Here is a 27,551-nt window from a genome sequence, read left to right on the forward strand (position 1 = left end):
AGAGAGCATGCTTAATAAAAGCCATCACTCTTCACTGCATGTCTGCATATGTAAAGAAAGGGAGAAGACAGATACTAGGCACTCTCCACTGGAGAGATATAGAAATAAAGATATAGAAAGAATTCAGAAAGTATGATGGTAGTGTCTCATTGAATAAGGAAAGTCATCTACCATCTAGAGGTCTAGTTGTAATTTCCTCCAACTAGGAAAGATGTGCCTTGACTGACATCCTTTAGCTTCAAAAATGGAGATGCTATCCTTCAGCCAATTAAGTTGGTCTGTAATTGCTCCTTGTGCAATTGCAAACAAAAATATCAACATGGATCTAATTCTGGACTTGTGAACAGATGTAGTGTAGTTCTAGCTGAGTGTGTGCGCGCACACGCACACACCCCTTGTTTCTATTATTGAATTGACCTTGTTTACCTGTGTACTTATTAGTAAAAAGATGCTAGCTAAGATATCAAAGTACAGTGTCTTTTTATGGTTTTTGTAATGGCAGTGAGAATAATGCAGGTAAAGAATGCAGGTGGTGATTTCCCAACCATGTTGTCATTTTGGTGAGTTTTTATTGAAGAACACCAATGTCTCCCAGAAACTTTATCATTGGGTGTTAAGTTATATCTGAATATGCTATTAATTACCAAGTTTAAAATAATGGACATTGAACAGTACAGTCTAAGGCAGATATTTGATTAACTATTATAAGAGTTTCTTATAAAAGGCTTAAATTTTAAGGTGACATTAAAACATTTTGTAACTTTGAATATAAATGTTTAACATGGTGTAGTCCCCCCCCCCCCCCTTATGATTACAATTATCTCTATACTAGTTAGAAATCTGATATATGCTCATATAAATTTTTACTTAAAAGTACTGACAAAATCAGTTCAGCAGATTTCTCCTAGGGCATCTTCATTGTGTGTGTGTGTGTGTGTGGTTTTATACGTACAGGTTAATTTTTATTACTGTGGTGGTTTTAATTACTAAGGTTACGGTTATTTCTTAATTGTGCATCCCTATCTAGAAAATATTATGCTTTTATGTTCCTTCAATGTGTGTGTGTACATATGAGGTGTGGAAATGAAAAGGAAGATCTTTTTACTCTGTATTCAGTATAAATTTTTCTTTATTTATAATTCTGGAGCAGGAGCTGGAACAGGAATTGGAACTCCAGGGAAATTTACGAAGAGAAGCAGAGATGGCAATGAAGCTGTTGGAGAAGGATATACATGAGAAGCAAGATACTATTATTTCTTTAAGAAGGCAATTAGAGGATATTAAACATATTAATATACAACTTTATAATAAGTTACAGGTCAGGTAATCATGTATATTGTTTGTGTATGTATGGATTATCTGATATATCATTCAGGTACATTGCATATTAAGTTTTAATAACTTTATATTTAAAATTTAAGTTATTCTAAACTACATAAATTTTAAAAATAGATTTCAGATTAATTAGATACATTATTCTTAATAGACTGTTGTCTGATAGTATTAGTCTGTTAAGAATTTTTAATTTCTCTTAATAAAAAATTCACTTATATTGGTTTCTGAAAGTAAAATGGACATATTTATATTAGTAAAATCTTTTTATAACATTTAGTTTAAATTTATTGATATTTAAAAAACTTGTTACTTAGTTTTCTGTTATCAAATATTGCTAAACTTCTTCAGTGTTTCATAAGAGTGGCAGAGAGCTTCTGATGCATGGAGTTAAGTATTCAAGAAACTGCACTGATTTCATTTTGGATAACAAGAACTTGTTTTTTACTTTACCAGATTGAAAACTGTCTAATAAACTGTTTTTCTTACCTCAGAATTTATTTTACATGTTTGTCCTACTTGTGGAAGTACAACTCTGTTTAATTTAACTGGCAGTTTTTAAGAAATGCTTATTTGTGCATACCTCCAGGAATCAGTGCAACTCATTTGAGATGATATGCCATGTAATAGTAGAAGTGTTAATAATTGAATGTTATAGAGTTTTGTTTAGAGGAGAGAGAAGAAAGCTAAGAAATTGAAAACGGAGACCAACAGATGTAGCTGAAAGAAGTTCTTCTAGTAAACTATCACCAGAAAATATCAATCTAAAGAAGACTCTTTATATTCTTCTAAAGGTTAAAATTGCAATATAACTTGGAGAAAGTTATTTCTTTTGGCAAATACTGTTTTTTATTTATTTTTTTATGTGCTGTCTGATTAAAATTAGAGATAGAAAGAACTTCATAGTTCCTGGACGATTAATCAGACTGTTCAATCTAGAATTCTATGCCTACCTTATTCTTGTTGGTTATTTTTTAACACAAAGAAAGTTTTGTTTACATTTTCATTCCGAAGCATGCTGAGTTACAATATTTATTTTATTTTTTTAAAATTTTGTTAAATAAAAAGATTTTTGGAAGAAACGACCTAACAAAAAAGTTTAAGTATCAACCATATAAATTTCGTTCAATATGGTTGTAGAGTTCCACCTGTTATGTGGAACTCTACTTTTTATATTATTATTATTATTATTATTATTTTATTATTAATTTCCTGACTTCAACAGAGTCACAAGACTCATTGTGAGAGGTCAACACAATGTCATCATACCACTCCTAAACTCATTCACTGTTTGCATGTTCATCATCCTCTCAGGCAATGCATTCAGTGCTCCTACCACTCTCCATGTAAAAAGCTTCCTTCTTACTCTTTTACTCTCCACTCCCTTGTGCAACTTCCAGGAAAGGCCCCCATATCCTTGCTCCTCCTCATTCTACTATATGAAAAATCTCCTCACTGTTAACACAATAATAATCCTTTGATAGTTTAAATGTCTCAATCATACACCCCCCATCCTTTGTCTTCTTTTCACCAAACAGTCTGCATGCCTTCAGTCTGTCCTCATAATCAAAATTGTACAGTCCTGATATAATTTTTGTTATCCATTTCTGCACCCTCTCCAAGGTTACTTTATCCCCTTCAAATCCCATTGATCATATCTAAGATGTGGTCTGATCAAAGCTTTATACAATCGGACAACCACACTTTTATCTCTTGTTGTCGGCGTCCTCCTCAACATTGTAGCAATTCTCAGAGATATATTCACAACCTTTGCATTATGTTCTCGGAACCTCGAATCTCGATTTACAATCACCCAGAGATCCCTTGCTTCCTTCACTTCTTCCAGTATATCCCCACCAAGTGAGTATGAAGTATCCCATCTATGGATCCCAGATTTTAAAGCCTTACATTTCATTGCATAAAATTGATATCCCCATTCATTTGTCAACCTTTCTGGCCTATTCAAATCCTTTTGAAGAGCCAAAACATCAGCACTATTATAATAACTTTCCCAAGCTTCACATCATCTGCAAACAACTGAACATCTTCCTGTTGTCCTGTGACACCTTGACATAAAGATTGTACAGCAGTGGTCCCAGTACTGAATCCTGTGGAATTTCACTTGTAACCTTCCAACTGCCTGATACTGTTTCCCTCCCCCAATATACAACTGATTCAGGTTGGTGATTGACTTAGGAGCCAATCACCAATCCAGTAAACTAATCTGATATCCAAACACATATGTTGAAACCTAAAAATCAACTTGTCATGTGGCACCCTGTTCAAAAGCCTTTGAAAAATCAAAAAAAAAAAAAAAAAAAAAAGACCTTAGCCTCATCCGTTGCTCTTGTTACTCTATTGTAAAAGGTTACCAATTAATAAAAAAAGAGCACTGTTTAACAAATCTATATGCTACAATGAAAAAAAAAAATTAAACATCTTTACAATTGACAACAATTTAAAGATATTAATGTCAATTAATAGCTTTAATGGAATATGCACTAGGCATTAAAGTAACTTTCATGGCTTACACATGTAACAAAAATTATATAGAATTTATTCAAAAACTCCAGTATATTTCATCCAACATTATGTGGACAAATTTTTCTGGGAGATAGACTGTTAGCTACATTCAAAAGATGAATCAGATAATGAGTCATAAATCATACATAGAAATTAAAGATGCCAAGAAATTATATTCTTTGTTTAATCCTTTATCCAAGTGAAAGCAAATAAAAAATTTGCACGTGAAGTAACATCACAGTTGGGCTACTTGTATATTGAGACCAATGACTTCACATTAATTGCCTTAGTATTCCATGATGCAATGCACACATATCCTTAGAGACAAGTATAATACCATGCATTATGGGAAGGGCCACTGTGCAGACCGGTTTCAACCTTTATTGGTGTCTCATCAGTGGGAGCCAGACTCAGAAGTGATAGGTTGAAGTAATGCAGGAGTCATATTTCCATATATGAGTAGTCAAAAAGTGTCGCACCTTATTGCTAAAATACTCTGGATTACACAAAGATGTTTGAAAGTTTTTTCACTTGGATATATCATAAATTAAATATGCCAAGAAATTATATTCTTGGTTTAATCCTTTATCCAAGTGTAAGCAAATAAAAAACTTATGCATGAAGTAACATCATGACTGGGCTATTTGTATATAGAGGTTAATGACCAGATTAATTGCCTTAGTATCCTCCATAATGCAACGTACATATGCTTATGGATATACTATGTCCATAATATAATACATGTATATAATATAATATAATTCATGTATAATACTATGCATTATGGGAAGTGCCATAATGCATAGTATTATACTGATCCATTAATAGGTAAGCTGGAGATCTCTGCCCCCCCCCCCCCCCCTTAAAAATATATATGTATACCTAATACCCTACAGAGAGTCCAGTTTCATGATGACTTGGATATTTTTCTGAGGAGGAAGAAATGATGGCACTGGTCATCCATCATTTTTCTAAAAGAAAAAAAAATCCAATGCCAATGAAAACAAAACCTTTCGACATACGAAGCCAGATGACATTATCAAAATTAAGGAAAACATTTCTACAGTGGAATTGGCTTGATTTCATTAAAACATTGACAACATTATTTCTCCCTTGCAGAAGTATCAACTAATATGTTTTTGCCATTTTTATTTTATTTTAATTTTTTTGCATCAAGTGCAACTTATAACTCAATTTTCAATCAGAAATGCAGCTGTCTTTGTTTTTTTTTCTTTATTTCTTTTCTGCAGCACTGCCTTCAATTATTGACACTCTTGGAGTGTCATCAACTCTTCCTCAGTGGTATCTTCTTTTACCCCCCCAGAGTTACATAACCAAGAATATAAAACAGAAAAACAACAAATTCTGTTCTCTTTGAACAGCATGGAAGACATCAGTTCATTCAACAAATGAAAGTTGCTTTGCTTAAATGTCACCTAACTACTGTTGGAACAGAATAACATCCATTATGGAATGAACAAGCATCTGCCATGGATCAACTCCCATACCTATTCAATAGAATTTTCTGTGAGGATGTGTTTTCAGATATCTGGTGAAAGGCAGTTATTATTGCCTTTCCTGAGCTAGGGAAGGATCCAAAATCTTCAATAAACTATTGACTAATTGCTGTAACCAGCTGCTTATACAAGATTCTGGAAAAAAATTATTCTTATCTTTTATGGTTTCAGGAGAGAGAGAGACCTTTTTTTCAAGAACATAATCTGGCATCATTCATACAGTCCAACTGGGAATATTCATTCAGAGATACTTTCCTGAAATGTTTTCTTTGGTATGGAAAAGCATACAACACTGCTTGGAGATTTGAAATATTAAAAGATGTACACAACTTTGGACTCAAGGGTCATTTTTATATCAAGAACTTTTTAAAATCCAACCAAATCTTCCAAGTCTGAGTGAGAACCACTCTTTCCTGCCTGTATACACCCAAGAGGAGGGGGGAGTCCCACAAGGTTCAGTTTTGAGTGTCATGCCCTTTGCAATCAAGATTAACTCAATAACTTAATTACTCCCTCCAGCTGTATGTATGCCTTCTATGTGGATGTGTAATATGAGGGTCATAGAAAGACAGCTGTGCAAACCATTGACCATCTTTCAAAAAAAAATGAGTGCTTATAGATGGGTTCAGATTTTCTCAGCAGAAGACAGTTTACCACACCCTGTCTTCTGCTGAGAAAATTTTTGGCACAGATGAGATTTTTACCATGATCCAGAACTCATACTTGGACAAACTTTAATCCCAACTGTAAAAAAAGCCAAGTTTTTGGGACTCATATTTGACAACATATTTAGTTTTCTCCCTCATAAACACTGCTGACAAGCTAAGTGCTATAAAGCGATGGACATCCTTTGTACTCTGTCTTCAACTTTTAGGAGTGCTGACAGATTTTTTTTTTTTTTTTTGCTTTGTTTGTTCCATGTCTTGATTAGATCAAAACTTGATTATGGATTCCAACTCTATGCTTACTTATGCCAGAGAGAGTACACTATGATAGTTGAACTCTATCCACCATAAAGCTATAAGAATTGCAATGAAGAATTTCAAACCTCACCAATCCCTAGTTTGTGCATTGAGACAAATGAATTACCTTTGTTACTTCATCAACAGCTGTCTCTGCTATACACTGCCAAAATAAAGTCCTTGCCAGACCATCCCACATTACCAACTAGACACATGGCTGGAAAATCTCTGCAACACTCATCACACTGCTATAATCCTTTGATTTGTAAGTAAAAGCACTCTTAGAAGTTCTAGATATTAGACTAGACAATATTGCAGACATCATCAAATACACTATTGCTGGCATTCATTTATACCACATTTCTTTTTGCAGGTTATCCAAACATTCCAGCCTTTGTTATCTAACAGCAGCTCTTTCAAGCACATACAATGGAATACTTTGATTTTGTGCCTGTTTGTACAGATGGTTCCAAATCAAAGGCTCTAGTGAGCTTTTCTGCTCTCTTCCAAAACAGCATGCTATCTGTTCATATCCCATTACAATGTAACAACTTCACTGCTGAGTTGTATGTTATTGAGCTTGCCATAAACTATAGATTGCAATGCTACCAAAGTGTTTATATATACAGATTCATAGAACTCCCTACAGGCAATAATAAACTCTACAGCTGCAGAAACATCTAGGGCTCTCTGTTATGGAAGCCACATTTAGATGTGTACTTCTGTTGGATCTCAATCAATGTCAGGATTAAGGGAAATACTGCAGCTAGATCAGCTGGTTTTTCAAGCTTTTCACATCTGCCCATCTCCTACACCAGTTACAGGCAGATCATAAGACAGAACCTTTTATCCCATTTGCAGTCATCATGGAATAGAGAGACCAACAACATGCTCTATGAAATCAAATTGTGGCAATCCGTTCTATGCAGGGGTCTAATTCCAAGTCCCCCTCCATCACATACTGTTTCAAGTAATTATCTCTCAGCAGGTGAAAATAAATTCTACTTCCTTCCAGTTATTCAATCTTTCTTCCTTCCTATCTTTCTCCATAGTTGAAGTCTCTCATAATTACTCAACCTGCATTGAAATAATGGTATATCTTTTCCTTAATATTAGTAGTACCATGTCACCAAACATTATGGCATATCATATCAGAGATAAAAGTTCCATAGTGAGTAAATTATTCCAAACGTTTATTGTAGAATACAAAATAGAATATTGCTTATTCAAAACACTGTTTTATGAGTTTGATGGTAATCCTAGCATATCGTTTGTTTATATGCTTCATATAATAATTTCTTTATTTCTGGACTTTAGATAGAATTGTGTATTAATTTTTAAAATAGGAATGTGAGACTTCCTTGAAGCAGAAATCAGAGAGGGTATCCCAACTGGAACAAAAAGCAAATCAGATGTCTGATACTATTCAAACTCTGGAAGCTAAGTATGCCCCCAATTTCTGCTCTCTTATATATATATATCTATATATCTTTACAGCTTCCATAAACAGATTTAGAAAGTAATTTAACTTAACATGAATATCCAGTGCTGAGATTTCAAACTCAAGTTATTTGTAATCCACAGTTGCAAATTTCCACACTTGTACAATTTTAAATTATTAGTAGTATTAGTTTTAAAGTATTAGTTTAATAATAGCTGCTTTGTATTCCTTTTGCCATAAGAATAAATAAATGTCAGTTTTTCACACTAAGCATATATATATATATATATATATATGTGTGTGTGTTTGTGTGTGGTTTTTTCTGTGGATACATGCTGATATACATTGTATCTTTGTCCTTTTAATAGATATAAAAATAAATTTAAGTATTCTCTTATTGGTTTTATTGGCATATGCAGTTGGTGCTGTTTGCCTTTATTTAATTTTTGACTGAATATAATTCCATCATTTTGATCTATGAATAAGTAAAGCTAATTTGGCTTTATGTATTCATTATTCTTGATTCAAGTTTTGCTTTGACATCATTAGAAATGCATGTTGATTTAAACATAACATTGTAAGCAATGGTATTGTCTACTGTCAGTTCTCTGATCAGTCCCAGCTGTTAGTAGAGCATCTTTTGAAAGGATTTATTGTTTTGTATTTTATTCCATGAAAATTAAACATTAGTATGCGAAGTGGACCATTTTTATAAAATGCAGAGCCAGATGTTTTTCACTGTCCATGTTAATAGGAAAATAATTGATGATAAAGACAAAAAATTATTTATCAATTGTTGCAATTTCAGCTTCATTTTCTAGTGCTGTAGAGCAAACTGGTAATAAATGGCCTTCCTGTTACACTGTGAAACAACAACAACAAAAAATACATCTAAAAAAAATTAACTGTGTTTAGAAAACAAGAAACTTGACAGTTGAATCTGCTCTTGGAAGTGAGAGAAAAATTGGTATGAAGATATTAAACGAATGTTCAATAATGAAAGGAAATTTTGATTTAACATGGAATAAAAGTTAAAACCTTTCAAATATTGGAAAAGGACGAAGAAAGAGACACTAGGTGTGCTGCTTGATGTCATTTTCTTGTCAGGAAAAAGTAATTGCCAAAATATTTCGCATGGTTTATAAGGTAGCAAAAACTAATCAGTCATTCAGTAATTTAAATTGAAATATTTAAAAAACTTTGTGTTAATGTGGCAAATACCGGTCTTTCTTTCTAGAAATTTGTGTTAACGTTATGAATAACATTAGCAAGAAAATGAGAAATGAGTTCCCAATGAAATATATAAATATTAATCATTGATGAAGTACCAACAACACTTCATGATCTATATTGTATTAGTCATATATATATGTATATATATATATATATATATATGTTAAAGATACCAAGAAATTTTATACTTGGTTTTAATCCTTTTCCCAAGGAAGCAAAACAGTGCTTTGCATATGAAATATATTCACATCTGAGCTACTTGTATATAGAGGCTGACTTTACACTTGCCTTAGTATGTTGTCCAAAGGGGGGGGGGGGATTGTGTTTTGGGCTACATACTAAGGCAAGTGATATAAAGTCATTAGCCTCTATATACAATCGAAAAATCATATAATCGAAACCCAGAATGGGAGAGATACCAAGGTTGGAGTAATGTAAATGTCATATATATCTCATGTATAAGTAGAGTAGCCAAAAGGTGTTTGACCTTATTAATAAAAAAGTTATATTAAGTCATTAGTCTCTGTATACAAGTAGCTCAGACGTGAATATATTTCACACAAAAAACATTGTTTTGCTTCCTTGGGAAAAGGATTAAAACCAAGTATAAAATTTCTTGGTATCTTTAAGTATAATAAATCCAAGATAAAAAACTATCTACATCTTTCTTATTAATAAAAATTTCATCCAGAGATTTTTATTAATAAAGTCAAACACCTTTTGGCTACTTGTATATGAGATATATATGATGTCTTCATTACTTTAACCTTTGTATCTCTCCTGGGTCTGGCTCCCATTGATGAGGCCTCAATAAAGGTCAAAACCAGTCTGAGTAGTGGCCCTTCCCATTATGCATTGCATTATACATGTCTGAGAGGTGATTTGCATTATGGGATATATACTAAGGCAAGTGATATGAAGTCATGAGCCTCTATATAGCTCAGATGAATATATTTCATGTGCAAAACATTGTTTTGCTTCTTTGGGAAAAGGATTAAAACCAAGTATAAAATTTCTTGGTATCTTTAAAAACTTTCTACATATATATTGATTTCTGGTTGTGAAATGACTCTGCTAGACAGGTCATCATATTGACTGAATTAGATGATGATGTAATAGCCACTGCGATTTTCTCCTCTTTGATTTGCCATCTTCAGTCTGTTGGTATAACAGAAGAGTACTTGGGACAATTACATAATTTCTGCCGCTTATGAGTGCAGCAGTGATGTTTGTATTTAGTGGTCAAGTATTAAGAAATTACTCAAAGCAAAATTTACTGTATTTATTGCAGAGCACTGTGTGATTCATAGATTTGGATTAGCATGATCTCTAAAGGAATCAATAGATTAAAATCATTTATTGACAGGATACATGTACTGCACATAAAAAAAAAAAAAATATATAGTTTATACAAATTCATTGAAATGCAGGTTTTCAAATTGATTGCTTATTATAAATCTTATTATAATTATATCACAAAGAGTGCTTATTATAAGTAATAAGCACTCTTTGTTTTTATTTGTCCAGCTTTTATTTCTGCAGTATGGCAGGATTACAAAGTGGGACATTATTTTAAAAATGCTAAAAGTGATTGCATCAGAAATGAGAAAGATAGAAATGTTATTATTATTATATGGGTATCTCCCTGGAGTCTAAAGACTCATCCTGGGAGACCCAGTCTATTCACACAATCTATCGTTACCTCTTGAACCCATTAACAGACATATAACTCACAACTGACTTGACAACACATTCCACTCATTCACAACCCTCCAAGCAAAAAATCTAGTCCTCACATCCCTACTAACCACACCTTTATTCAATTTCCAGGGATGACCTCTTGTTCTGGTCTCTCGAGCCAATTCCTGAAACATTTCCCCTTCATCAATCCTATAAAACCCTTTAAGCAACTTAAATGTTTCTATGATATGTCCTCTTTTTCTCCAGTCAACCAATTTCTACATTCCACACACCCTCAATCTATTCTTATAGGGAACATTCACAGGTCACTTGCCTCTGAATCCTCTCTACTGCTTCCTCAAGAAACTCAGGAGACCATACTTGAGCACACTAATCCAGATGTGGGTTTATCAAGGCCTTATAAAGCAGAATAACTTCCTTATCTCTACATGTTAATGTGTTCTGCAGTAGCCAAGTAATCTTATGGGCTACCTTACAATCTTAGCAATATATCCTCTAAACTTTAACTCTGTCTACTACCACCCCTAAATTTCTAGCTTCATCTATTTCCTGGAGTACAGTGCCATCAATATGATAAATGGCTTGTAATCTATTTTTCTCAAAATACATAACTTTACATTTCTCCACATTAACTGATACTCATTATCTTGTGCCCAACTGACAACCTATTTAAATTGTGCTGGAAAGCTCTCCACATCACTTTGAAGTATTACTCTACCTAATTTTGCATCATCAGCAAACAACTGAATATTTCATTTCAGGTTATTTCCTATATCATTTATGTATAAATTAAACAGCAATGGACCCAGCACTGAACCTTGCGGCACACCACTAGTCACCTGTTTTTGCCTCAATTCTGCTCATCTATATACCACTTTTTGATATCTATCCAGCACCACCCTCTTATCCACATAACCAGTGTCATATCCATACCCATTTGTTCTAATTTGTGTAACAGAGTTCCATGTGGCATTCTGTCAAATACTTTTGTAAAATCCAGCAAAATTATCATGTAGCCATTTCCTTTATCCAACTCAGCTGTTACTCTATTATAAAAATATAGCAAATTACTGGGCATGACCAACCCTTCACAATGCCATGTTGATCCTCATTATCATCTGATTCCTGACTTATACCCTCAAGGGGTGTACAGGATACGATAGTAATACATGAAAAATTTACATCATTGCTAACTTCCTATCTACAATTTTTCTCCAAATCAGCCTGTTACCTGTCAAGACTCCAACATTATCAGATCTTATATTTCTATCTTCTAAGGCACTTTTTACTGTATCAATCCACCTATATCTTGGTTTTCCTCTGGGTCGTTTTCCTGCAAACTGAGCAGAGAACACTTGTTTTGCTAATCTTTCCTCTCCCATTCTGTTTAAGTGACCATACCACCTGAGACTAGCTCTGCTAATGCATTCCTGGATGCTGACAATGTAAAGTTCTTTCCTAATATCCTTGTTTTTAATATGATATTGCAATTGATGCCATCTGTTCATCCCCCTAATCTTTCTCAGGAATCTCATGCCTGCTGTCTCTAGTCTTTGGTCAAGTGTTTTACTTCTGACCCAACTCTGAGATCCATAAGTTACAATTGGTTTGAACACTGTCTTGTTTACAGCTAATTTAGTGTTTTCACTAACTCTTATTCCATATAAATTTATTCAGTTGACTTCCTACCATACCAGGTTTGTTGATCCTGTTGTCTGTTTCCATATTTAATTGACCATCTTCACTAAAACTCGTGCCTAAGTAGCTGAAATGTTTTACGTGTTCTATAGATTCTCCATTCACAATGAAGTTGATATTCTCAATGCTTCTACCTAATTTCATTGTCTTTGTCTTGTTACTACTGACCTTCATACCATATATATTACAACAGTTATTCAATTTAGTCAGGGAATCTTGCAGACTTGTAGCGGATTTATTTAGAAGTGTAACATCATCCGCATAAAGCGAAGAGCTGAGATTAACATCTCCAATTTTGATATCAGGTTTAATGCCACCTTCCTTCATAATGTGATCCATATAGATAATGAAAAGCAGAGGTGACAATGTACATCCTTGTCTCACACCAGATTTAACATTAAACTTCCTGTACTTTCTTCGATTCTAACTGCTGACAACTCAAATAAAGACTAAGTATTGCTTAATATAATGCCCTATTGACACCTATTGATTTAAATAGCTTCTCTCTTGGCACCTTGTCATATGTCTTTTCCAGATCTACAAAACTTAAATACAGATCTTTGTTATATTCCCAAGATTTCTCAACTATTTGTTGTAAAGTGAAAATCTGATCCTGACAGCATCTGCTTGGCTTGAATCCAGCTTGTTCTTCGCTGAGCTTCTCTTCCACAATCCTTCTCAAAAGTTCTCAAGTCTACTCGCATATATCTTACCAGGAACATTCAGTAGAGAAATACCTCTGTAATTCTCACATTCAGTTTTATTTCACTTTTTATATACTGGTACTGTGAGAACTCTGCTCCAATCATCTGGAATTTGTCTCTCTATCCAGGCCTTCTGAACTATGCAGTGCAGCCACCCTAAGACGTTTATACCTCTATACTTGAGCATTTCAGGTCAAATATCATCTATTCCTGCTGCCTTTCCACATTTCAGGTTTTTGATGGCTTTTTCTACTTCAAGTATGGATATGTATTCCTGACTGTATGCCTGTTAAATGTTTTTTTATCACTGTGCTGTCAGCACTGCTTGTTTCATTTAGCAAATTTTCAAAGTAATTACTCCATACTTCAAGGATATCTATTTCTCACGTTTTCATGTCACCTTTATCATCTCGATTTCCTTTACATCACTGTTTCCTCCATTTCTGAGCTTTTCAACAACCTCCAGAATATCTTGCCACCTTCTTTATATTTATTTTCTATGTTCTTATCAAAGTCTTCCCATGACTTTTGTTTAACTAGTTTTACACAGTGGTTAGCTTTCTTACATTAGTCTATGTATTCTTTAAGAGCATGAGCTGACTTATTTGACAGGAACCTTTAATATGATTTCTTCTTCTTTTCCTTCACTGCCTCTTTAACCTCCTGTCCACCATGGAGTTCTGATTTTTCTATCCTTGTAGACAATCTCACCACATGCCTCTCTGGCTGAATCAATGTTTTCTTCAGGGCTTACCACTGAATCTCCAAGGTTTGATTCTTGTTCTTGCACTCTTTCCTTTTTTCTTGAATAATGTTTGTGTATTTTAGTCTACAGTTCACATCTGAGAGCTGCTCAACTTTTATTTGCTTTAAAACTTTCTTACATGTTCTTCTTTTCAATATGAAATTCAATTTTATCCTGCTCAAGACTAAATGGTGATCACTTCCAATTTCAAATCCTATGTGCACTCTGGTGTCCTGCACCAGGGAGAAAATATAACTATCAACAATAATATAATCAATGAGACTTTTCTTATTCCTTGCCTCTTCTCTACATATGAATTTGTGGACATTTTTATGTTGGAACATTGTGTTAGTAATAACCAGTCCGTATCCTGAGCCGAAATCCAACAGGTATTTGCCATTATTATTAGCTTTACTCTTTTCTCCAAATTTCCCCAAAATATTTTTGTATGTCTGACAATCATTTCCTACTCTACTATTTAGATCCCCAACAAGGACCAACTTTTCCCTTTTCATTGTGTCAGGTGCTTTCTCTAAAGCCTCAAAAAATTCCTCCACTTCTACCTTAGTAGAATCTTCTGTGGGACCATAGGCACAAATAAGTCTCATTGTCCAGTTCCTGCATTCTGATATTGCCCACATTACTCTACTTGAGACTGCCTGCCATTCAAGATTAGCCTCTTATTTAGTGTTGAATACTATGGCTACTCCTTCTTTTCATTGATTGTCATTGCCTGAATATAACATTTTGTATTTATTACTCAGAAAGATCTCAGCAGTTTTTGTTTTTTTGTTTCAGTTACCCCTATTATGTTGATCTGGTACTTATCTAATTCCTCAGCTAATTCCATTTCTTTGCCATTCAGGCTTCCTATGTTGATAGTACCAATCTTTAACTCTGGTGATACTGAGTTGGGGTGGGTTTTCAGATTTGTTCCAGTAGCTAACTTTTTGCTGTTTGCCCTGGTTCTGTGGCTAAAACAATTGGGCCTTGTTCAACCGGTGAACCCCCAGCCGGCATGAAATTTTGTCATGTTGTACCATCATTTTGTATTTTGGTTTAAGCCAATAAGAATACAATTTGGTTGGCTAAATACCAAATTGCCAGCCCATCCTCGTTTGTTCAGTGTCCAGGTAGATACCCAACAGGGTGCACCACGAGAAGGTTTAGGATTGGACATTAGGTCAGAAGCAATGGTCGGTTCTCCTCATTCCTTTAAAGGCTATGTAGAGGTCTTCTCTCAGTTATACAGCTTCAGGGGCGAATGCTGGTCTTGAAATTCATGCTTGCTCTTGTTATCATTCAGGGAGTGAGAGGTGTGATTGAAGTCTGATTAGTGGAATAATTAATTACTGACCATTTAAAACTATATATTTAGAAATTTATGTACGTCTGATCATACAAATACAACATTTATTTTACAAATGATATTTTATCTTTTTCAATTTAGTTACTTGAATAAAAATTCTACCCTACGGTTCTTCTTTATGAACTGGTCAATAACATCATCAGAAAAAGTTTGTTGTAACTTAATTTTCCCACGCAACATCACACTTGTAAAGGCTGGCTGAAGCTCTCACTGGCTGGAGCTACTTTGACTGCTTATGGCCTGTGTTTAAGAAGGGAGCGGAAATGGCTATGCGCGCATATGAAATCACAGTGCTGCAGCTTGGACCTGGAAGCTCCTACACCATGCAAGCCAAGGAAGCTTTGACTGGACGAGCAAGCATCGGCCTTCGATACACAATGCAAAGCTCACTTATTGCCGCGCATGCTTAAGACATCTTCTGTCTACAAAAATAAAAGCCTAAATGGAATGCTTATAAATGCATGCATTTGTTAAGAAATAAATATTACTTCTTTCTCAATTAATGAGCTTGCGCAGCAAGCATGGAGAATTCGCCACTGTACAGCTTTGATCCTTAAGCACCCCAGAGATCCTTTCTAATGTTATTAAATTGTATAATGATGAACAAAGAACTGATCCCTGTTTTACACCATTGGTCACTTTAAAAGAATCACCACTATTAAAAGAAATATGTAATATCTTATATCATCAATTAATGCATAATTATATCTAATGCATTTATTATATCATGGGTCACCAATGACCCATATGGCATAGCAATTTGTTTCCACTTGCAGCAGTGCTATTTATCATTGACTTTCAACTATTACAGAAGGTTCTTTTGTTCATACTTCATATGTTGGGCCATTGGCCATTTATTGTTACATTCAGGCATCAGTTTCTCAGATACATGACTACAGTAAATGATTTATCATCTATAAATTATTTATGGAAAGTGCCCTTCTAATAACGAAATGGCATTACAAGGGGGGGGGGTTGAACCCTATGTATGTTTAATTTGTTTTAAACACATTGCAATATGTATTAGTTATATATCATTTAAATAAAAGTATTCATTTTGTTGCATAGCACATTTTGTATGTTACATCATTCTTGATAATGATATTTGTAATATTATAAGGCTTGCAAACATTTAGTCTTCAGTGTTGGCCATCATTTACCTACACTTCAGTGCTGGTTTAGTGTTTTGGATAATTTCTCCCATATGCCATATAAACATATTAATTTAGCTCTCCACTATACAAGCTTTGCTTATTTTTTTGTCTGTTGCCATCTTCACTAAAAATTGTGCCTATACAGTTGAAATATTTTACTTGTTCCACAGGATGTTCCTCACAGATCTTTCTATTTTGTTACACATAATGTAATTGGAGTTTACCATGTTCTTCCCTATATTCATAGTTTGTTTGTTTTTTATTGAAAATGTTCATGGTAAATTTATTACAACATTTATTCATTTAGTTTAAGAATTTTGAAGACTTGCACAAAATTTATTTAGGAGTATAATATCTGCATAAAGAAAAGAGCTAAGTTTGATATCTTTGATTTTGATGTTAGGTTCTGTGCTGCTTTCTTTCATAATATATTCCATATAGACGATGAATAAGAATGGAGATAGTGTGCATCCTTGTCTTACACTTGATTTTACATCAGACCATCTTCGTGTTCTTCCTTCAATTCTGGCTGCTGATTTACATCCTAAATATAGACTATGTTGGTCTATCATATCATATCAGTGGTTCTAACAAGCACTTAAGATTCCATGACCTTCCAACTATTCTTGGATTTCTTAACCGTAATTTGAAGATAAGGTAGTTAGCCCTATGTCTGTAGATGCATGCGTTCATTGGACTGGTTTGCCTGTTCTGGGGGATGAAAAACCTGAGTTTCCAGGTGAAAAAACCCCTTATCTCCGTATGAGATTGGCTAACTCACCTGTAGTTGAAAGAGACCAGATAAAGGTTCCTCATTTGTTGTGTATAATGTTCCATGTACTCCATATAAGGGTAAATGTAGAAATAAATCTGTTTAACTAATAAATCTTAAAAGCCATTGAACAGATAATTCTTCTCACATGACTCTTGGAATACTAATTTCACATTCATAATGATTAATTTCTTGCAATTGTTAATGATGTTCTCAAGAATTAGATTGGTGATTTGAACTGTGTTTTCATTGAGCGGGAGGGAATTAGATGTTTTATTGCTGTCAGAGCATGGTTAGCATATCCACTCTCCAGCTAAGAGGTTGCAGGTTCGAATTCCCCGATGAGCATGGATGTTTGTGATTGTCCTACTTACTTTTGGAAATGGATATCTGTGATCCTACCACTTCTTCTAGCAGAAGACCTCACGTCTAAAATCGCACGAGGTACGGGAGTGACCATATGACCTCAATGATTTATCATTGAGATTTTAATATGAAACGAACAATAAAATAAAAATCAGGAAGTTTTGATTAGTGAAAGTAGAAACTTTTGCGAAACTAAACCAGTAGAAACTTTAAGTAATCAGGATAAATAATTTATGAAAAAGGACTTTGTTATTCTCGACATTTAATGAACTAATCAATGAAAGTCCAAAGAAAAATTAAACATAATGATGAACCATAATATTTGTGCATGTTTAAGCTTATACAAAAAATACAATTTGGTGGTCAGTTAATTCCCACTGCCAGCCTGTCTTCAGTCATTCAGTATCCACTGGATATCTAGCAAAATAGGATACACTGAAAGATAAGGATGGACATTAGGTTGGAAGCCCTTGTCAGTTCTTTGCATTTCTTGCAGGTGTATGGAAGTCTGTTCACAGTTATCTAGCTTTGAGCTTCCAGTGACCTGAAAAACAAAAGATAAAAGTAACTGTTTTCCATCCCCTTTCCTTTCCTTCCCTTCCCTTCTCTTCTCTTTGCAGATGAGTCATATTTCTGCCAACAACTTAATGTGGTCTTTCTTTCATTATGATTTGAATTGTGTGCAACATTCATTTTAAAAGCATTATCTAGCTTTGATCCTTGAGCAATTTGAAAGGCAAAAGAAAGTAGCAAATGCTTTCTTCCATTATCATATCTGAGTCGTGTGCCATTTTTTCTCCCTAACTTGGTTTGATGTGTACACTTTTTATAGTGTGATTGAATTGTGTAGCAGTCTAACAGATTTGTGGCCTCATTTACCTTCCTTTTGAAGTAAAGAAATAACTATAAAAATTATTAACTTAGAAATACAGCCTTTACATCAAAGTAATCATCTGATGTGTGTGTGTACACACATGTACAAAGAACAGAAATTAATCTGGCATAGCACTATACAAAATTACATAATGCAGTTTACCCTAATAATTCGTGTAAGAAAGAAAGAAAAAGTAACCGAAGCATTTAAATTATCAAAATGATAATTTAAATGCTTCAGTTACTTATACTTGAAGGCATAGAATTCAATTGTAATTTGTATTGTTCAAATGATTTTTCTGAAAGTCTCTTTATGTATGGTATCAAGATGGAATTGCTGTAGTCTGATGATTGGGGGATATATAACATTTGAGTTATAGATGGCTCTTAATATCATATGTATTGGAGACTCTCTTAGAAAAAAATAGAATTTTACAAAATTTTATTGTCATGTTATTCTTCTACTGAGACATTTACAACATTTCATACAGCTACAAGCTACATCCTACTTACAGGAAATAAGGATGTTTTCTCTCCATCCAAATGGCAAAGACAAAACATCAGCTTGACATTTGCAATATGTAAAAGGATACTGAATCAAAAAACAAGATCAAAAATTCAACTTAAATTTTATGAAGTAATGGCCACTCCCACTCTATTATATGGTTCAGAAATATGGACCGTTAAAAAGAAAGATGAAAGAAAAATACAAGCAGCAAAAATGAGATTTTTAAACGCAATTAAAGGGTGTGCCAAATTGGACCTTATAAAAAAAAAATTTCATATCAGAAGAGAGCTAGGTGTTTACAACATAAATGAAAAGATCAAGGAATGCGGACAGAAATGGAAAGAGCATTTATTTATGAACTTTAACTTGACTTTAAATTTTTCAGGAAATGACAACATATACTAAAATATTAAAAAACTTTAATCGATACCTTCCAATATTTTGGTAATGTTACATTGTCATCTTCTGGGAACATAAAACTGAGATATGTGCATGGAGGCACTAACAACGAGCAAATGAGGAAATTTTATTTAGGATGAAAATACAGAGGAAGATCAGCTGTAATATGGAAAGACCAGGAAACCAGAAAAGTTAAATGCCTAATCCTCGAGAAGAAGAAAAAGAAGAATATTTAAGGGAAGGGGGGGGGGGGGGTAGATTCAAGTATCAGGCTGTTTATTGAATCATCTGTGGTTCTGATGAGTACTCTTAATCTGAGTAGATGCAGTTGTCTTAAGTTGCTAGAAATTTGGGAGATGTTACTGCACCTCCCTGGCAGTGCCTCACCTTCCAAATATTCAGTCACTATATGGAAACCATTCAGTATGTAGTCATGGTTTCAGCACTTGGATGTCATAATTATATATAATACCATAATGTTTATAGTGTTTAATCCTTTAAGCAGTGAGTTAAAATATATATAACCTTCTATGGTGTATAAATACATAAAAAAAATCTAAAAAAAAAATGGAAAGGTTTCTAAGAAAATACAGCATCTCCCTGCAAAAACTCAATATCCGATGTAAATTTATGTCTTTATTATAGTTAAAATTTTAATATATATGCAAAGTAGATTTTTTTTTTTGGGGGGGGGGGGATGATTGAGGCATGAAGACCTATATTCACTGCCTTACTGCTCAAAGGGTTAAGATAATAATGTTGCTCTCCTGAAGATGTCAATGTCCCAAATGAAAAACCGGATTTAATTGAACAGTTTATCATAATTTTATCATTGTTACCTTCTATTAAATTAACACAATGCCTACCCAACCAAATCATCTCAATTTAGTTAAGCAACAATCTGCATAACCATATATATGAGCTTGACCTCTGAGAACTAAAAAATTTAAGATTAGGAAAGCCACGAAGGGAGATGAGGGGGGGAATAAAAAAAACCTAATAAAAGGCGAAAATCTGGATGTACTTCAGAGGTCATATATTTCATGCAGTGCAACCTATAGTAGCTCATTCCCAAAGTCATATTATCACTCTGAAAAAGAACACCAGTTTCTTAATGAAAATGTCAGTTCACATTGTTAAAATAGGAGGACAAACTGGTTATTTTATCCTCCTAAAGTAACAAATGACTTTTTTATATAAAAAAAAAAATCTTCGGTTTTTGGTTTTCATTCCTTTGTTTTAAAAGGCTAGATTGGTTTATGACTGCTTTTAGCAGTGAAGAACTGACCTCATCTTTTTAAGTAGTAGTGTGCTTAATTCTCTAAGAGCAGAGGTTCTAGTAAAACATTACAGGTATTTTGAAGTACACAGAAGCTTTAAATAGTATGCATTTGCAGAATGAGCTTCTTGCTGTTGACTGACATTCCTAAAAATATTTCTTAATTATACCTAATGAAGAATATAAATTTTGTTTATAAATATTTGAATTATGTTACAGGACTGTTTCTATGAAGACAACTCTTCTGATAAATAGAACAAAACAGTGTTATGCCAATGCAAAATAATAATATAAGAAAGATAAACCAATAAGTAATTTTTTTTAAAAAAATTATTGACAAAATAAAGCATTTTTTTTTTTTTTTTTATTCAACTCCCGAAATAATAATAATTGTTAGTTGATTAATACATGACTAAAATATATAACTGGAAGACTTAAGCTTAAAGTTGCTTGGGTGTATTGTTATGGGAGTTGGAAATATATTACATTAGGAATTATGTACTCTAAGTTCACATTTTTGACAGTAGATTATTCCATTATATCAGCTAGTGAGGAAGCAAAATTTTGACAGTTTCTATAAAATTACATCATCATCATCAAATTTCTGACATGTACCCTCAAGGGGATGTACAGGATATGATAGTACTACATGACAAACTCACATCATTACTAACTTCCTATCTACAATTTTCCTCCAAATCAATCTGTTACTTGTCAAGATCCGAACATTATCAGATCTTATATTTTATTGTCTAAGGCACTTTGTACCATATCAATTCACCTATATCTTGGTCTTCCTCTGGGTCATTTTCCTGCCAACCTGGCAGAGAACACTTGTTTTGCTAATCTTTCCTCGTCCATTCTGTTTAAGTGACCATACCACCTAAGATTAGCTCTGCTAACACATTCCTGGATGCTGACAATGTCTAGTTCTTTCCTAATATCCTCGTTTGGGTCATTTTCCTGCCAACCTGGCAGAGAACACTTGTATTGCTAATCTTTCCTCATCCATTCTGTTTAAGTGACCATACCACCTAAGATTAGCTCTGCTAACACATTCCTGGATGCTGACAATGTCTAGTTCTTTCCTAATATCCTCGTTTTTAATATGATATTGCCATTGATGCCATCTGTTCAGGCCTCTAATCTTTTCTCAGGACTCTCATATCTGCCAACTCTAGTCTTTGGTCAAGTGTTTTAATTCTGACCCGGCTCTCAGATCCATAAGTTAAAACTGGTTTGAACACTGTCTTGTATACAGCTAATTTAGTGTTCCGACTAATTTCTCTCTTATTCCATATGCATTTATTCAGTTGACTTCCTACCATACCAGCTTTGTTGATTCTGTTGTCTATTTCCATATTTAATTTACCATTTCACTAAAAATTGTGCCTAAGTAGCTGAAATGTTTTACTTGTTCCAGAGGTTCTCCATTCTCAACACAGTTGACATTTTCAACGATTCTACCTATTTTCATTGTCTTTGTCTTTTTATTGCTGACCTTCATACCATATCTATTATATATAAAATTATATATACATTATAATTTCTAAATACAATTTATATCTTAAATTGATGAATTCTGATGGCATGTGATGTTCCTTGCTAAAATATGAAAATAGCCTTATTAAAATATTAACATAAGACATTTGCAGTTCCAGGTTGCTTAAGGGTCAAAGCCAGATAACTGGGAGGAGACCTTCACATTGTCTTTAAGGAATGTGGAGAACCGACTGGGGCTTCTGACCTAATGTCCAATCCCACCTTAACATGGTGCATCCTGTTAGTAAGTATTCACTAGGTACTGAATGAATGAGGATGTGTTTGCAGTTTGGACTTAGCTGACCAAATTGTATTCTCTGTTGGCTTAAACCACAAATAATATGATGGTCCAACATGTTGAGATTTCATGATAGCTTGGGCATCACCTGGTTAAACAAGGCCTTGCTGTTTTCATCAGGGAACCAGGGTGAATAGTGAAAAGACAGCTACTGGAATGGACTCATGCTCAGCATCTAAAAGAAGTACTGAAGATAAACCATTGATATAAGGATTTTTAATGTGAAGGAAATCAAGTTTGCAAAAGAACTGGAAAAGTACCACTTGGATGTAATGGCATCACCGAGACAATGAAACAAAAGCAGTAAGATATTATTTAGTAAGATATTATATTATATTATAGGATGTTATATTTGGGCAATGATGATCAAGGAAAGGAAGGAGTAGCAACAGGATTCAACACCAAACATGAAGATAAACTTCTTGATTTGGGAGGCATCAAGTAGATTTATATGGGCAAACTTCAAAATGGGGAAATTGATAATGAAACTTAATTGTGCTTGTGGTCCCACAGAAAGTTCTCCCAAAGAAGAAGTGGAGGAATTTTTTTGAGTCTCTGCAGCAGGCAGCTGACATAAAGAAAATGGAAAAAGCGGTACTTGTTGGAGATCTAACAGCAGAATAAGAAGTGAATTCCATAAGGCATATAGAAGTGTGTGTGGGAAAATTTGGAAAAAAGAGTAAGGCTAATAATAATGGTAAATATCTGCTGGATTTCTGCTCTCAGAATATGAACTAGCCATTACTAATAGCTTATTCCAACATAAAGATGTGCACAAGTTCACTTAGAGAGAAGACATGAGAGAGAGAAATAAGTAAAGCCTCATTGATAGTGATATTTGCTTGCTGGTTCAGGATAAAAGAGTGTACAGAGGATTTGAAATTGGAAGTGACCACTACTTAGTTTTAAGTAGGATAAAACTGAATATCACATTGAAAAGAAAAGTATGTAAAACAGTTTTGAAAAGAATTAAAGTTTGATCAGATTTTACAGGTAGACTGTAGACTTAACTATACAAACATTATTGAAAGAATGAAACAGTTCAAAAATAAGAACCAAACCTTGTTATCTTAGTGGCAAACCTTGAAGAAAACATTGATTGATTCAGCTAGGGAAGCACGTGGTAGACAGAGAATTAAAGTTTAGAGGACAATATTTCTAAGTTTGCTGAGGTAGCCTATAAGATTACTTGGCTATTGCAGCAAACACATTAACAAGTATTAGTAGAAATTAGGAAGTTGTCATTCCTCTTTATAAGGCCTTGATATGTCTACAACTGGATTACTGTACTCAAGTCTGGTCCCCTGGGTTTCTTGGGTATGAGGAAGCAGTAGAAGAGGATTCAGAGGTGAATGACCAAGATGGTGAGTGACCAATGTTCATTGAGGATAGATTGAAGGTGTGTAGATTGCAGAAGTTAGTTGATAGGAGAAAAAGAGGGGATATGATAGAAACATTTAAGTTTCTTAAAGGGTTTTATATGACTGCAGGGAAATGTTTCAGTATTTGGCTAGAGGGACCAGAACCTTTATTCGACTTCATCCTTGGAAGTTGAATAAAGGTGTGGTTAGTAGGAGTGTGAGAACTAGATTTTTTGCTTGAAGAGTTGTGAATGAGTGGAATGGGTTGCCGGAGTCAGTTGTGAGTGCTTTGTCTGTTAATAGTTTCAAGGAGAGGTATGATAGATTGGGTCTCCTGCGATGTCTTCAGACGCCATGAGGTGCTCATATAATAATAATATTTGCATGCTGATGCGGGATAAAAGAGTAGACAGAGGATTTGAAATTGGAAGTGACCATTTATTAGTTTTAAGTAGGATAAAACTGAATATCACATTGAAAAGAAAAGTGTTTTAAAAAAAAGTTTTGAAAAGAATTAAAGTTTGATCAGCTTTACAGTCTACAGGTAGACTGTAGACTCAACTATACAAACATTATTGAAATAATGAAATATTCGAAAACATGAACCAAACCTTGGAGTCTCAGTGGCAAACCCTGAAGAAAATATTGATTGATTCAGCTAGGGAAGCATGTGGTGAAGTCTATAAGGATAGAAAAAAGAAGAATGCCATGTTGGACACAAGAATTTGTAAATGCAGTCATGAAAAAGAAGAAAACATGCTGAAAGTGCCTAGCAAATAAGTCAGCAGATGCCCTAAAAGAATACAAAGAAAAACGAAAGCGAGTTAAGCTATGTGTAAACATAGGTTAACAAAAGTCATTGGAAGACTTTGGTTAGAATATAGAAGGTAAATATCAGGAGGGCAGCAAAATGTTCTAGAGGTTATTGAGAAAACTTAGAAATGGAAGAAAGAATACTGTAAAAGAAATCAAAGATAATAAAGGTTATGAAAACTGAATTAAGAATATTCTAGATGTCCGGAGTGATTGTTTTGAAAGACTGTTAAATGAAACAAGCAGTGATGGAACTGTAGTAGAAAGTTTTCAAGAGAAATGCAAACAGGAGTTTATATCAATACATGAGGTAGAAAAAGCTATCAAAAACTTGCAATGTGGAAAGGCAGCTTGAGTAGATGATATTCAAAAGAAATGCTTAAATATGGAGGTATAAAAATTTTGCTGTAGTTACACTGCATAATTCAGAGAGCCTGGTCAGAAGGTCAAATTCTAGATGATTGGAATAGAGCTCTCATAGTTCCCATTTTTATAAAAAAAAAAAGGGGGGGGGGCGATAAAATCTGAATGTCAGAATTACAGAGGAATTTCTTTACTAAGTGTTCCAGGTAAGATTTATGCAAGCATACTTAAAAAGAGGCTGAGAAAAATTGTGAAAGAGAAACTTGGAGAACAATCTGGTTCAGGCCAAATAGAGGTTGTTAAGATCAAATTTTCATTTCACAACAAATATTGAGAAATCATAGGAATATGAGAGGGATCTGTACTCGAGTTTTGTAGATCTGGAAAAGGCATTAAGTTGTAAGTTAGCAGTTAGAATTTAAGGGAATGCAGGAAGATGGTTTGATGTGAAATCAGGTGTAAGACAAGGATGTACATTATCTCTACTCTCATATATGGATTACATTATGAAAGAAAGTGGCATTAGGCCTAATATTAGAACCGGACATGTCAAACTTAGTTCTTTGCTTTATTCAGATGATGATGTACTCCTAAACACATCTAGTGCAGGTCTCCAGGATTCTCTAGCTAATTTGAATATCAGCTGTAACAAATTTAGCATGAAAATCAGCAATAAAAAGACCCAAACTATGAAAATAGGCAGCTGCATTCTGAATGGAGATTCTATAGAACAAGTAAAATATTTCAGTTGTTTAGGCACGATTTTTAATGAAAGATGGCAAGTTTAATCTGGAAATAGACAATAGAATAAGCAAAGGGTTGGAACCAGTTGAATAAATTTATATGGAATAAGAGAGAAATTAGCCAAACAATAAACTAGCAGTATACAATACAGTGTTATATACAAGTTATAGATCTGAGAGTTGGATTAGAAATAAAGCACTTGATCAAAGATTAGAGACCACAGATATGAAAGTTCTTAGAAAAATTAGGGGGCCTGAACAGATGGCATCAATGGTAGTATCATATTAAGAATTAGGAAACAATTTTACATTGTTTGCATTCAAGAATGTGTGAGGAGGCTAATCTAAAATTGTATGGTCACTTGAATGAGAGAGTAAAAGTCAACAAAATAGGTGCTTGATTCCAAGCTGGCAGGAAAAAGACCCTGAGGAAGACCAAGTTTTAAGTGGATTATTTCAGTCAGAAATGTCTTAGAAGAACCAAATATAAGATATTGACAATATTGGGGTACTGACAAGTAATATACTAATTTGGAGGAAGATTATTGATCGGAGATTATTAATAATGTAAACTTATCATGTAGTGCTCTCATAGTAGCCTGAACACACCCCCTTGAGAATACATGTCAGGAAATTGATGTTGATGATTTTCAATTCCACTACTGCCATGTTTCTCCCTGTTTGCTGGAATTGTCACTATCGAATATACAGATATGTAGAATGTGCGCCAAAGCTGCTGATGAAATTGTAACCTTCAAGGTTTCATTAGCACTATAAGTAAAATTTTTTTGATTAAAATTGTAATTTTTGTCCAAATTGAGATCAGTATAATTACATATAAGTGAAGATTGCCAGCAATGATATCACTAATTAGCAGTCCTCAAGTGCTGTCACTGATTAATGCAGTGGACATCTGTTTAGTTTGCAATACATTTTAGGTAAGTTTTTATGAGTCATTTTGTCTGCTTTCAGTATACAAGTTATTCTGGGACTCTGGCTGAATGGATTTTATTCGTGTTTGGTATTTGGAATCAGTACAAATATTTGTTAGCCCCTTCTGATTTTTGTTCCAATGAGATCATTTTCAGGGAGACAATGTTACTACTATATATTGAAATAATTCTGCTCTGTCTGGTAAAATTCAGGATACACATAAGAATGTGTTCAATTTTGATTTGAATGGATCATTTTTATTAGCAAAATTTGGTAAAATAACTTGAACTGATGTTAATTTCATGCCTGATCAGATGAAATTTACTATTTGGGATCTCTCTTAAAGTTTGTTGAGCAGTATCATTTTTGGTTTTAATCAGACCATTTGTAGATCCAAGACATAGTATAACAAAATTTTGTCTACAGTACACAAGTTTTAAAACCACTGAAATTTAATAAAACACATAATTATATTTGAGACACCGTTTGTTGTGTTTTTACAGAAATAATATTACTCTCTTAGTAGTGTTCTTGGAATAATGTAATTTTGTCAGACTTCATGACAGTATATGCAAAAGCAAAAGTTATATCAACAATGCAGCTTCTATTCAGAGTGATTTCATTATTTGTATGTAAACAGAAAATAGATAATTAACTCTGGTGCTTATTAGCCATGAAGTGCAATGCGTTAGTTTTCATCATCATTTCATCACTAGTCCTATGTTCAGTACTGTTTAAAAAAGTTTTTAGAAATTCCATTTTCATTTGCAAAACAGTTTGAAATGATAATTAATTTTATTTCAGTGTAGTAATTTTCTTTGTTAAACCAGTTCCTAAGTTTAGTGGTTAATGAAAAAAAATTTTTTTTTGTTATCATTCTATTTTACTGGTAAAACAATTTCAAATTATATGAATATGTACA

The 27,551-nt window shown here is 33.8% G+C and overlaps 1 protein-coding gene across 2 annotated transcripts in view; it reads left to right on the forward strand.

Annotated features, from left to right (window-relative positions):
- Positions 1-27,551, forward strand: part of LOC150110447 (RUN and FYVE domain-containing protein 2-like) — a 358,385-nt gene that overhangs the window by 207,596 nt on the left and 123,238 nt on the right. Inside the window, exons 10-11 of one of the 2 annotated variants that reach the window (XM_090393911.1) lie at positions 1,148-1,318; positions 7,681-7,778. In XM_090393911.1, the coding sequence (XP_090250037.1) occupies positions 1,148-1,318; positions 7,681-7,778 (269 nt within the window). The remainder of the gene's footprint in view (positions 1-1,147; positions 1,319-7,680; positions 7,779-27,551) is intronic. The other variant, XM_090393918.1, reaches the window with a different exon arrangement.

The sequence above is a fragment of the Typopeltis vanoorti genome, chromosome 1 (assembly GCF_054136105.1).
Source record: "Typopeltis vanoorti isolate ZY-2024b chromosome 1, IOZ_Tvanoo_1.0, whole genome shotgun sequence".
Taxonomy (NCBI): Eukaryota; Metazoa; Arthropoda; class Arachnida; order Uropygi; family Thelyphonidae; genus Typopeltis; species Typopeltis vanoorti.